Genomic DNA, 13,812 nt, shown 5'->3' on the forward strand with positions numbered 1-13,812 from the left:
ATATACATGCCCCAGATGGCAGGAGCCTGACTTGTTTTTACAGATTCCAGCTTATGCCTCTTTGTGACTACTGATGTACATTTCCCAGGTTCAAGCTGAGGCCACATTGCTGGAATCTGGAAGAAAACTCTCAGAACGGGGACTCTGATCCCCATGTTGAGCTCAAGTGATTTGAACCAATACTTTCTTTGGAGATAGCTGACAAGATCTTTAAGACTCAAAAACACAAATGCCCCATCTTCCAGGCTACTTCCCATCCTGGCATGTTTGGGAGCCACCTAGGATCATGCACATCCTTCAGGATGCCTCTACTGGGTGCTCCTAACCCTAAGGAAGAGCTAGGGTTGGTCATGGTCCTCATGCAACCCAGCCTCCTGGGTATTCCAGAGATCAGTGATAGAGAAACAGCTGGAAGAGCAGCTGGTGGGCCCACCGAAATTGACACACTAGCCCTCTGGCCACACTGGCCTCCCTTCTCAAACTGAGGTGTCCACTCTGCTACTCAGCCTCTGCCTTTGCAGTCTCTTAGCTGAAAGGGCCTTTTCTGAATCTTCAGATAGCTGGTTTCTTCTCCATCTAGGTCTAAGGTCCAGTCCTCTTCTACCACCCTATCCAGGATTGCCACCAACTGTCTACACTGTGACCTTACCCATGATTGTCACCAACTGCCCACCACCTTACCCAGAGTTGCTATCATTTGCCCCCATCACCTTAACCCATGGTTGCCACCATTTGCCCCCACCAAATACAGAACTACCATCATACCAAGGATGTAATGTAGTGGTAGAACACTTGCCTTGTGTATACAAGACTCTGGGTTTGATTCCCAGCAACACGTGTGTGTGTGTGTGTGTGTGTGTGTGTGTGTGTGTGTGTGTGTGTGTAATATTCAACTAAAATATATATATATATATATATATATATATATATATATATACACACACATATATATACATATATATCTGAATTTTAATTAGACATAAAAAACATGTCATTTTCAAGAAAATTGATTGTGCTGGCTAGTTTTATATCATCTTGATGTAAATTAGAGTTATCTGAAAGGAGAGACCCTCAATTGAGAAAATGCTTCCATGAGATCACTTTCTTAATTAGTGATTTTGATCAGCCCATTGTTGGTGGTGCCATCCCTGAGTTGGTGGTCCTGGATTCTATAAGAAAGCAGGCTGAGAAAGCCATGAGGAGCAAACCAGTAAGCAGCACTCCTCTATGATCTTTGCATCAGGTCCTGTCTCCAGGTTTCTGCCCTGCTTGAGTTCCTGCCATGACTTCCTTCAACAATGAACAGTGATATGGAAGTGTGAGCCAAATAAACCCTTTCCTCCCCAAGTTTCTTTGGTCATGTGTTTCATCATAGCAATAGTAACCCTAAGGCATAGATGGAATTGGAAAACATCATGTTAAGCAAAATAAGCCCGACTCAAAAAGACAAATGGCACATTTTCTCTCATGTGCAGAATCTATACTTGGGAAAAGGAAAAGGACCACCAGAAAGAAAGAGGAGCAGGAATTAGGGGTGATAATGCACTTTGACTAGTTGTGTGTCTCAGCACTCACCACTATCCACTGCAATGAGGGGTGAAAGCTGCATGAATCTATACATAAAAGGATAAGTGCTGGGGGCAACTTAATGCTGGGCCCATTTATCAAAATACCATCATCTTGTCCACTAGCTGACTGGTTAAGATCCTCAGTGAGGATCTCTGGTCTGAGGACCAGCATCCTTTGTCTGGGCCACAGAGAATCCCCTGAAACCAGTCTTTGTAGCCCAGTTCTCATACACAGCTCCTCCCCAGACTCTCACCTCTTCTATCCTCCTCTCTCGCTATGCACTCTGAGTCTATTCTGCAGACCAACCTCGGCTGACCCTGAAACCTGCAGTGACTCTGGATCCCAAACAAGTCCTCCCTCCTGGATTCTGTCATCATCACACCAGATCCCCCCTGCTTGAAGGAACCACCTCTTCTGATTAGCTTCTAATTAACCTTCAAATATCACCTTAGACATGATTTCACTCAGCATTCAGTTAACAAAAATCATTTTACTGAGTTACCAGGGAGATAATTGTGTGTGCATTTGTGAGGAGGGGGAGTTGCTTACTCTGAATCCTTTCTATACCATTTAAACCATATGCCACATATATTGTTTTAATTTAACAGAGATTATCTAAATATGAGATAATAGGCTCCTTATTTTTAGAATGTTTATGCATTTAAGAATTATTCTAATAAATGTTCAACATGAGTACAACAAGGACTTAATTATTATAGCTTTGTTGTATGGCTTGGTATCTTGTTTAAAAACAAAAAACCCACCTTTCTGAGCCCTTTCATTCATTCCAACTTTTTTTCTGAGAAAATTGCTTTCAGCTTCCTGAATAGGCTAATTCTGTCACCTGAGAAAATGGTGTCTTTATTCCATTTTTCTCCCATTGTTCATAGCTCAGTCCTTGTGCCGCGTAGAGTCCATGGAGCTGTGGTAACCGACAGAGACAATGACAAGCATCCTTCTCCTATTCTTAATTTTAGTGGGACTGCTTCAAGGATCTGCCCTTAAAGAGACATGATGGCCGGGAGATGGTAGTGTACGCCTTTAATCCCAGCACTCGGGAGGCAGAGGCAGGTGGATCTCTGTGAGTTCTAGGCCAGCCTGGTCTACAGAGTGAGTTCCAGGGCAGGCTCCAAAGCTACACAGAGAAATCCTGTCTTGAAAAACCAGAGAGAGAGAGAGAGAGAGAGAGAAAGAGAGAGAGAGAGAGAGAGAGAGAGTAGCTAGAGTTTTCCTGCCTGGCCCACAGTCAGGACAAATATCTGTCACCTGCCAGTCCCACAGCCACTCAGACCCAACCAAGTAAACAAAGAGACTTATATTGCATACAAACTGTATGACCATTGCAAGCTTCTTGCTAACTGTTCTTATAGCTTAAATTAATCCACTTCCATAAATCTATACTTTGCCACATGGCTCGTGGCTTACCGGCATCTTCACATGCTGCTTGTCATGGTGGCGGCTGGCATTGTCTCCCTCCACCTTCCTGTTCTCTCAGTTCTCCTCTCTGTTAGTCCCGCCTATACTTCCTGCCTGGCTACTGGCCAATCAGTGTTTTATTTATTGACCAATCAGAGCACACATTTGACATACAGACCATCCCACAGCGAGAGAGAGAGAGAGAGAGAGAGAGAGAGAGAGAGAGAGAGAGAGAGAGAGAGAGAGAGAGAGAGAGAGATGATGGTCTAAGAACACAACACAGTCCTCCTCCTGGAAAGGAAAGACCCCATTGTCTAGCCAAAGTCAAGCTACTGGAATAATCTTCTCCCCTGAGAATGAAACTTTAATCACCATAAAAAACAGTCTCTATGATGACACCTCAACAGCTGAAGAAATCTCTCCTTCTACTCCAAAATTCTTCCCAGGATCCGGTGATCCACTGATGCTCACACCCCAGGTCTTCCAGCTGCCTGAGTGCTGGAGTCCCCTCAGTTCTCATACTTAGCCACCAAATCAGTCCCCACACCAACACCCATGGTCCTCTTCTTGGTTGGCTTCACCCTCTTTGAAGCATCTCTGCCTCAGAACTTCAGCTTAAAGCTGAGCTTAGGATAGTGTTGTGTCTGCATCCTGACTTGATCTTTACAATCTGAATGTTTCCAATATTTCTAGGTCCCATTTGTTTGCAGTATGTAGGTAAACCACACTCATCCTTTTTCTTCCTTTTCTAAAAAAGATTTGTTAATATAGTGCTGTGCATGGTGACAGAGCCTGGCCAGCAGCAGCCGGAACAAGCTAGGCTCAGCCAGCTGTCCTTGGTAGGTCATGAAGAGACAAGTAATGGTGTAAAGCAGAGAAAGATCTATTCCGTGTGCACACTGAGGAGAGGAACGCATAAAGAGGTCCAGCGACCCTCCGTAGCCTGTCTCTGGGGTCCTGACGGGAGGTTTAGGCTTAAATGGAGGGTAAGAGAGCTGCATATCAGAGCGGTCCTGGTCAAAGTGTGCTCCCAACCATCACCAACCTATCCTTGTGGCAGCTCCGGTTTCCCCTGTCAGGCAGCCTGACAAACTGCAGAACTGCATAAAGTCTGTTTAAGGAGACAAGCTCCTCCTCTGGCTGACACCAGGGCCCAGCCTTGTCCCTCTCCCAACAGGAGACTCCTGGGGAAATCCCATTTCCTTGGGAACCTTTGTTTCAATAGCCTCATAGCAAAGGGAGCGTACCAGTGTCTCTCCTTAAAATATCTTTATTCTTGATGAGAATGGTTTGAAAAGCACATACCTGAAATTCTAGCACTCAGAAGGCTGAGGCAGGAGGATCACAAGTTCAAGACCAGACTGACTACATAGCAAAACAGAGTCTCAAAAAGTTTTACTGATATGGGGAAATATCCGCAGGAAAATGTAAGTAAAGAAGAGTATATGGTCCCAACCATGTTGAATCTTCTTGTGTGAAAGAATGGGAGGGAAAAAAGCATGGAAGAGATATAAAATGTTAACTGGTAGTTATTTTTGGGAGCTAGCAATATGCTACTGATCTGAATGGCCAAGTTCACTTTACAACGAGCGTTTGACTTGGGTACCAACAGCTTTATGATCAGTGTGGAGTCTTCCTTAGGGAAATCCTTGACATTCTCTTCTTTTATAATGCTTTGCTTTTTAAAGTCACACCATGTCACCAATCTGTCTCCTCTCATCCTAAAATATTTACCAAAACCAATGAGAGTAATTGGTCTGATTTATTGAGTTCTTGCTGTGCGCCAGAAGCTGCACTAAATGCTTTATGCATTTGCCTGATGGGTACTGTGACTGCATCAGGACAACTCCATGACATCACTTTTATCATCTCTCCAGAATCAGGAGAGGTAATTCACTGAGTACTACAACTAGTGAATGATTGATCTGAAGTTGATACCAAGATATGACTCCAAAGACAGGCCTCTTATTCAGAATGCTTGCCTTCAGAGATAGCAGAATTATATGTCTGCAGGGACATAGATGTGCCATTGAGCCAAATGAGGATTCTGGCCAACTGGTCAACTCATGCCCAAGCTCATGTCTGCCTACAAGGATTGGTTGTCACATGGAAGTGACAAGGAACTCATTTTTAAAGAAAACCTGAAAATCGGATGTTCATGTGAAACATCCTGAGTTTTAAATTGCAGCCAATACATTTAGTTTTTAATAGAGCACAATACACACTTAAATAATGCATGTTAAAGGAAAACAAAAAACCCAAAATTATAAAACAAAACTTTTTTTTACTCAAATTTCTCAAAGGCCTGGTGGGCAAGGGAGAGTGCCTTCTGCACAAGCCTGAGGACCCCCTGCTTGAATCCCCGGTACACACAATAGGCCCAATGTAGCCATATGTACCTGTTACCCAGTGATGAAGGGACAGGAGACACAGGGGGACCACTGGGGTTTGCTCACCTCCAGCCTGGTTCTAGGTTCAGTGACAGACCCTGGTGGAGATGAGGTCACCCATTGTCCTCTGGCTTCCACATAGGCACACACAAGAGCAAACAACACACATACACACACACACACACACACACACACACACACACACACACACACACCCTACACTCTATAAAAGCCCAAACTCATGCTTAATTTCCACCCTTCCCCTGAGAGAGAAGTTACTGGACCAGGGAGAGCTTAGCAGAATCTTTCTTAGAGAGATGGAAAGTAACTATTTCCTGCTGTGCTGCCTGTCACAAATATTCACGTCTGCCACAGCAGCATGAGAGGCAGCACTGGAACTGTCTAGACAACAGGCATGGCTGTGTTTCAGTAAAACTTTATTCACTACATGTTATAAAATAATATTCTTCTTTTGCTGGGCAGTAGTGGTGCACGCCTTTAATCCCAGCATTCGGGAGGCAGAGGCAGGTGGATCTCTGTGAGTTTGAGGCCAGCCTGGTCTACAAAGTGAGTTCCAGGACAGGCTCCACATTCCTGGCTGATAAATCATAGGAAATCAGGTAGTGGACCACTTTTAGCCTTTAAAAGCTAGCTGCCAGGATTAGAGAGGTGGTTCTGCACCTCTCTAAAAGAACTGGATGCTTTTCTAGAGGACCCAGGTTCAATTCCCAAGATACACAAGGCACAAGACAACTCACAACCATCAGCAACTCCTGTTCCAGGGGATCTGATGCTCTCTTCTGGCCTCCTCGGGCACCAGACACATAAGTGGTACACAGACACATATGTAGACAAAACACCTGTACACATAAAATTAAAATACAAACCCTTAGATACAAAGACTAGAGAGAGAGCTTAGTTGATACAGTACAAGGTGGACAAACATGAAAATCTAAGTTCGATCCCCAGAACACATATGAAAAAGCCAGGTTAGGTGGTGCCACAAGCTTGAAAAATAGGCACTAAGATGGAGAGACAAGAGGACCCGGGTGTTTGCTGGCCTGTCAGCCTGAGCCTCCAGGCCAATGAGAAACCCTGTCCCAAAAAAAGAAAAGTGGGGGCTGGGGAGATTGACTCAGGAGTTAAGAATGAACTAGAGTTTGGTTCTCAGCACCCACATCAGACAGCTCATAACCTATAACTCCAGCTCCAAGGAATCCAAGACCTCTGGCTTCTAGGGCCACCTGCACTCACAGGCACATACCCACTTGCAGACACATGATTTTTAAATAAAATAAAATCTTTTTTTAAGTGAACAGCAACTGAAGATACACATACACATGTGTGCAGGCTCACTTGCATTCATATGTAGGCACACACACATACATGCATGTGCACACACATGTACACATACATATGCATGTGCACACACACACACAGAGAGACGAACACACACACATGCACACAAATCTGGCTAGCGTGTACCCAAGAGCCTGGTGCCTCCTGATTCTAAGTACCAGTCCCACGCTGCCCAGCTCACTTGGAGTGGCCAGTTTCGTGAGCAAATGCAGACATCCCTGCACCTACTAATCATCACAGTGATCCTGAGTGGTCTGCTTTAGGAGAGTCCACATTCTGTCTTCCCTGACCCTTCTCTTCCTACGTTATCTTCTGTGGAACATAGAAAACAGCCCACAGTGAGGTGAGGTGACTCTCAAAGGCCCTTGCTCTGCCCAGGGGTCCCTGGCCTGTTTCATGGAAGAAGCTTAGCTGGTAAGAAAGTCACTGGCGCACCCCATTGTCACTTTTGATAGCAAGGGATGACCACAAAACTGTCACTAAGTCATCTGTGCTCCCACTTCTAACACCACTGAAGAAAGCAAGAGTCACAACAGTTCTTAGGACTTTCAACTTTGGAATCCATAAGATAGTACACTGGCATGACAATGTGCTTGCCCTTTTCAGTTTTTTCTTCTGTAAAACTGATCACAAAAATGGTGTATCTTGATAACTATAGATTATAAAGCATGTAAGATACTACAAGTGGTTCATGAGATATAGTAAGTGTGCAAAAGGTGTTAGTTATTATGACTTTATCCAGTCAATTTGTGTTGATCCACTTTGTGTGTGTGCATGAGTGGTGTGTGTGTGTGTGTGTGTGTGTGTGTGTGTGTGTGTGTGTGTGTGTGTGTGTTCCTGTATTGGCATGCATGTGTAGAGGCCAGTAGACAACTTTATTTTCGAGGCAGGTTCTCTCAGTGAACCAGAGCTTGCTAGCCTGGCTGCCCAGCAAGGTCCCAGAACCTGCCCTCACCCTAGCACTGAGGTGACAGATACATGATGCCACACCTGATTTTTTCATGGGTGCTAGAAATCTAAACTCAGGTCTCCACACTCATGCAGCCAACCCTTTCCCCTCTGAGCCATCTTCCTAACTCCAGGATTAGTCCCTGTCCATTGCTGGGACAAGATGCTTGAGACATGTTCCCTTTCGCTCACGGTTTGAAAGGCTCCAGTCTGCGGTCAGCTGGACACACTGCTTTTAGGCTTGGGATGGCAAATCATGATGGCAGAGCAGGCTACTCATTTGACAGGTTCATAGGGCTGTTACAAACAAGAAGAAAAGACAGAGGGATGGGGCTTAGGACAAGATACAGCCTTCAGGCATGCATACCTCCGAAGACCCACTTCCTCCATCTCTCACCATTTCCAGCACCTCTACAGTCTGTTCCGCTATAAACCCATCAGAAGAGTAATCCTCTGATAAACTTAGAGCCCCATGACTCAACACCCTGAAGCCTGCTGCATGGGTCTTTAGGACCTATGTCAAGATATAACACACTCCACAAACAGGAACATGAGAGAGAAGCTTGGAAATACAAAAGTTAAGTTAATGTCTTTTTTTCCTCAGGGTTCAGAGAAAGGTTATCTCTTGTTTTTCCTTCCAAGAATTTCCTGAGTCCTCTCCCCTGGATCCTTTTGTGGATTCTGAGTCTATTCTTTGCCTAGTGGGCAAAGAATCAGAACCAAAGGTACAGTCGACATGTCTCATCGCAATGACTGTGAAATGCTGCTGGCTTGGAGCCTACTCACAGTGAATAGTAAGGAGTGAAATGGACAGCCCTCTTAGTGTTGTAAGATAATCGTGGGAACAAGAGGAGTAGACACAACAGGGATGGGTGTTCATGACCTAATGGTGAAACCTCAGGCTTTGAAGCCTCACCAGCCAGGATGCCTTTGTTGTCCTCAGTGCCCCATCAGAAATATCAGTATTAACAGCCTCGCCTCAAAGGGTGGTGGGCTTCATCCATGTGCCTGGCCCACTGGAAACGCTTTCATTTTAGTGGATGTGTACAAGGGTATGAGTTGGTGTGTGTGTATATGTGTGCACCTGTTTATGTGTGTGGAAGTCAGAGGTCAATGCTGAGTGTCTTCTTTAATTACTTTTCTTTTCTTTTCTTTTTTTAAAGACACGATATTATTGGGTACTATTGTGTAGCTCTGGCTAGCCTGGCCTGGAACTTACTGTGTAGACCAAGCTGGCCTTGAATTCACAGAGATCTGCCTGTCTCTACCTTCAGATGCTGAAATTAAAGACATGTAACACCATGTCCAGCCCATTTGTTTTTTAATTAGTGTGTGTGTGTACGTACATGTGTGTGTGTACGTGTGTGTGTGTGCGCGCGCGCGTGTGTGTACATACCACAGAGCATGTGTGGAGGTCAGAGGACAACTTTATAGAGTCTGTTCTTTCCTTCCACCTTGATGTGGGCTCTAGGAATTAAATGCAAATCATTGGAATTGTGCAGCAAACACATTTATCTACTGTGCCAATCTGCCAGCCCTCCACCTAATTTTTTGAGACAGGGTCTCTCACTAAGTCAGCTAGACTATCTGTTCGGTAAGCCTTGGGGATGCTCCAGTCCCTCCTCCCAGCACTTTCATTACAGGCAGACATCACCACCACCATACTCGGTATTGATGTGGGTATCAGGGAACTGAGCACACATCCTCATGGTTAGCAGCAAGTACCATGCCCACCAAGCCATCTCTCCACCCCAGAAACACTTAATAAGTGACCGCTATTATGGTCACATGCCCAAGCTTCACAAGAACTATATATGCATATATATTTCATAGATGGCCATTTCTCATTTTACAGTGACTGCTGAGAAGAAAGCCTGGCTCTGTCTGATTCTCCACCTTCCGGCTTGGCTCTATACTACATTGCCCCTTACCTCCCTGCCTCTGTCTCTGCAGACAGGGAAAAGGAAACACAAGCATAATTTCCTACTGTGCTGTGAGACATTCTGAATACTGTTTGTCATTTATAAGAACTGACAGAGTCATTAACTGCCCCAGAGATTGGTTAATTGGGTAGTTAATAAACACCCACAATGATTATCAAACACACACAATGAGTTGAGTCAAGTTTATGTTGGAGAAAGAAAGAAAGCAGGATGCTGACAGCATCTCTGTGGATCCGAATGCGCTGCACCAGGGTGAGAGGAGGGTGACTGTGATCTCAGGACGGAAGAGAGGACTGGAAGGACCTTTGGTCACAATTGGCGGGTTGGAGACAGGAGACTATTCCTAAATGTCCAGACTGGAATGCTGGCTCTTGGCTTACCTAAGTGACTGAAAGTGAAACTCGCACTTGCCCTCTGTCAAATGGGATGATAAATCCAATGCTTCAGTTCTGCCTCCCTTTTTCCTCACCAAGGCAGGATAGGAGAGACCCTCACTCACACCAAGCTCTCACGCTTCCTAGTTCTTTGTCCTTCTAAGATAGCAACAGCATGCAATATCTGAAATGTGGAGTATTTCAGCTTCTTAGTTTTTATTGAATGTATTTATTATCTGTTGTCTCTGCTAATATTTTAGCTGTGGGTCACTGTGACAAATACCTGAGACAAACTGTGTGTGTGTGTGTGTGTGTGTGTGTGTGTGTGTGTGTGTGTGTGTGTGTGTGTGTGTATCTAGGCCTTGAACATGATGGGCAAGTGCTCCATCACTGAGCTGCCTCCCTTACCTTATTTTTTATTTTCATTTTAAAAGGAGGTCTTGCCCAGTTTCCCAAGTTAGCCTTGAACTTGTCACATATCCCAGACAGGTCTTGAACCTTTAACCCTACTACTGTTTTTACCTCCCATGTAGTTGGAATCACAGATATGTACCACAATGCCTGGCATAAATTAACTCTTAGGGAGAAGAAATTTATTGGAGGACATTGATACTGAGGTTTCTGGTTAACGGGCCCTGCTGTTTGAGGCTTTTGGTGAGACAGAACATGGGGGCTCATGTTGGGCAAGACATGGGGGAGCAGTGCTGCTTTCTTTGTGGTGCACAGGAAACAAAGCTCCTAGCATCTCCTTCTAAGGCATGCACCCAACAACCTAGCTTCCTTTCTCTGAGCGCTGAAGTTCTAACACCTCCTGCCATTGGCAGAGGTGTGTGTGTGTGTGTCTGTGTGTGTGTGTGTCTGTGTGTGTGTGTGTGTGTGTGTCTGTGTCTGTCTGTCTGTATGTATGTCTGTATCTGTGTCTGTGTCTGTCTGTATGTGTGTGTGTGTGTCTGTGTCTGTATGTATGTATGTATGTATGTGTGTGTCTGTGTCTGTGTCTGTGTCTGTCTGTCTGTATGTATGTCTGTATCTGTGTCTGTGTCTGTCTGTATGTGTGTGTGTGTGTCTGTGTCTGTATGTATGTATGTATGTGTGTGTCTGTGTCTGTGTCTGTCTGTCTGTCTGTCTGTCTGTATGTCTGTCTGTATGTATGTGTCTGTGTCTGTGTCTGTATGTGTGTGTGTGTGTCTGTGTCTGTCTGTCTGTATGTATGTATGTATGTATGTGTGTCTGTGCATGTCTATGCATTGCTGGAAATTTGACATGCTAGGAAAGCGCACTACCACTGAACTCTATTCCTAACTTCAGGTCTATCTTTTAATGCATGGGCCTCCCAAGGACATTCAAGACCCAAACTACAGCAACTAGTTTCTTTTTTGCACCCTTCTTAAACCAGCTGTTGGGCCTCTATGCACAGCTTCTGACAACCAGGGAAGTATGTGCAACATGGAGTTGACCACCCAGCCTGGGCCTGGTAACACTCTTCCCTCAGCTCAGGGCCCTGTTTGTTTTCACAGGGGCTTTCCGAGGCGTGTGCAAGAAAATTGATCACTTCCCAGAAGACGCAGACTACGAACAGGACACAGCAGAATATCTTCTACGTAAGTTCCCCTACCTCTCCAGTCTCCCTGGGGGGAAGGAGAGGGTCCCCTGCCATCACCCGCTTACCTGTGAGCATGAGTCTCCTCATTATCCAACTCAAAGTGCAGACATACATTCCCAAGGCTCTGATGTCGAAGTTTCTTTCATTTCAATGAGCTAGAAATAGAAAGGAGAAAGAGCAGGTGTATCAGAATGGAAAGGTTCTTTTTAGTCTCCTTAGAAGAAAATCTGAGGAATTTTCTTCAGCTCGGTCGGTCGTTTTCACCTTCTCCAGTGGGTGATTTGAGGTGCTAATGGGTGAAGCGCTAATGGGTGAGGTCCCCAAGGGCGCGGCCTGGCATGATAAATACAAGCCAAACTTCACCTCTTCTTTGACTGCTCTGCAGTTCCAATCCTACTGGGACAGGGACAGTGTCTCTGCAGGAATTTTCCAAGGTCAGTAACCTGGACGAGGCATGGGCTGTTGCAAGCACATCACAGGAGTGCCATGTAGGGCTGGGATGTGATAGGCCAAGCTTTGACCCTGTTTGACTCCTTTCCAGAGAGGTTGGTCCTGGGGCAAGCTATTTCAATATCTTAACTTTCTTCATCTGTTTTGAAATGGAAATTATGTCATCAATCTGACAAGGTCATAAAAATTAAATGAGAGAATGTGTAGTATATTCAGCCCTTGAACCCCACGGATAATCATGAGGTGGTGTATGTCATCTCTGGTCTGTCTCATGGAATTAGAAAAAGCAGAGTCGGATGCAGATGAAGCCTTACACTGGTCCAGGCACAGGGGAGCTTAGCTTGAGATGTTACTGCCGTTTTATAATCAAGTTCAAGCAGAAGGAAAATTCCAAAGCAGTATCTAATTTGCTATTTAGGAATGTTAGGTTTAAGGTGATTTTTTAAAAAACTGAGGTTATAAATGAAACCTCCAAGAAATTATCTTCTTCAGGTTTTGATTGTGACTCAGAGATCAAGTATCTTGGGGCCAAAGTGGGTAGCATACGTGCTTAGCATTCAACCCAGGGGTAAGGGGAGAGTGGAAGTTAGGAAAAAAGGAAGTAGGGGAGAAGGAAGGGGCAGACAGGAGGGAGGAGAGAACTGAACTCCCTCCAAAAGCAATAGCTTTGAAGTCAATACCAATGGGATTTTCCCAGGTGCCTATTTTTCTGTGCTTCTCTTCCTACTTGGAAGAAACAGTTTTATACCTGCCCTATTGGAGACTGAACAGAACTGTGGCTTTCACTCTACAACTCACAAAACTGATTTTAAATTCTCTGGAGAGCCTGACCGTTTTTCTGACCATTTCCCTCCTCTTTCTGGGGAGAGTCCTCTGCTCCTTTGCTTCAGTCTCTGCAAGTCTCCCGACAGCAGCTTCAGCAACAGCCACAGAATCCGGAGAAATTTAAGCATGGGCCCTTGTAAGCACACAGGTTCCTTGCCAGGAATTTTAGAATCTCTGGCTGCCTTAGTCTCTTTTCCCGTTGCTGTGATGAACTATCCTGATTCAAAAGCAACATAGGCAAGAGGGTTTATTTCGGCTCCCAGTTCGAAGTCACAGTCCATCACTGCAGAGAAGTGAAGGCAGCTGGTCACATCCCATCCATAAGGGTGAATAAGAAGGGGATGGATGGGTGCTGCTGCTCAGGCCCCCTTCCCTACTCCACTCTTACACCTTGAGGGTAGGCAGCTGTTTAAACCCCTGCATCTTAGTGTCATCCGTATCTGCTACTGTGATGGAATATCAGATCATTTGTGATTCAGAGAAGAGAAGCTTCTAGCTGGGCAGTGGTAGCACACACCTCTAATCCCAGCACTCAGGAGGCAGAGGAAGGTGGATCTCTGAGTTCAAGGCCATCCTGGTCTACAGAACCAGGACAGAGTTCCAGGACAGCCAGGGCAACACAGAGGAGCCATGTCTCAAAAAAGCAAAAAATTAAAACCAAAACAAAATTGTGTACTACAAAAGAAAATCTTTGGTTGACAGTTTTGGAAGCCAGGAAGCCACAAGCATTGGTGCTGGTGTCTGCTCAGCCAAGGCCAAGGACTTTCTTGCTGCATCATAATGTGGCAGAGGTCATCACATGGAAAGACAAACAAGTCTATCAGCTCCAGTTTCCCTCTTCCTTCGTAAAGCCACCAATGGCTACATCAGAGCCCAAACCTCTGAAGTCTAATCCCAGTGACCTCCCAAAGGCCCCGACTATAAACACCATGAGC

The 13,812-nt window shown here is 45.1% G+C and overlaps 1 protein-coding gene across 1 annotated transcript in view; it reads left to right on the forward strand.

Moving 5' to 3' along the window:
• The window catches only part of Cacng3 (calcium voltage-gated channel auxiliary subunit gamma 3), a 96,976-nt gene that overhangs the window by 71,128 nt on the left and 12,036 nt on the right, over positions 1–13,812 (forward strand). Inside the window, exon 2 of the mRNA XM_006980351.4 lies at positions 11,517–11,600. Within this exon, the coding sequence (XP_006980413.1) occupies positions 11,517–11,600 (84 nt within the window). The remainder of the gene's footprint in view (positions 1–11,516; positions 11,601–13,812) is intronic.

This window comes from Peromyscus maniculatus, chromosome 1 (genome assembly GCF_049852395.1).
Source record: "Peromyscus maniculatus bairdii isolate BWxNUB_F1_BW_parent chromosome 1, HU_Pman_BW_mat_3.1, whole genome shotgun sequence".
Classification (NCBI taxonomy): Eukaryota; Metazoa; Chordata; class Mammalia; order Rodentia; family Cricetidae; genus Peromyscus; species Peromyscus maniculatus.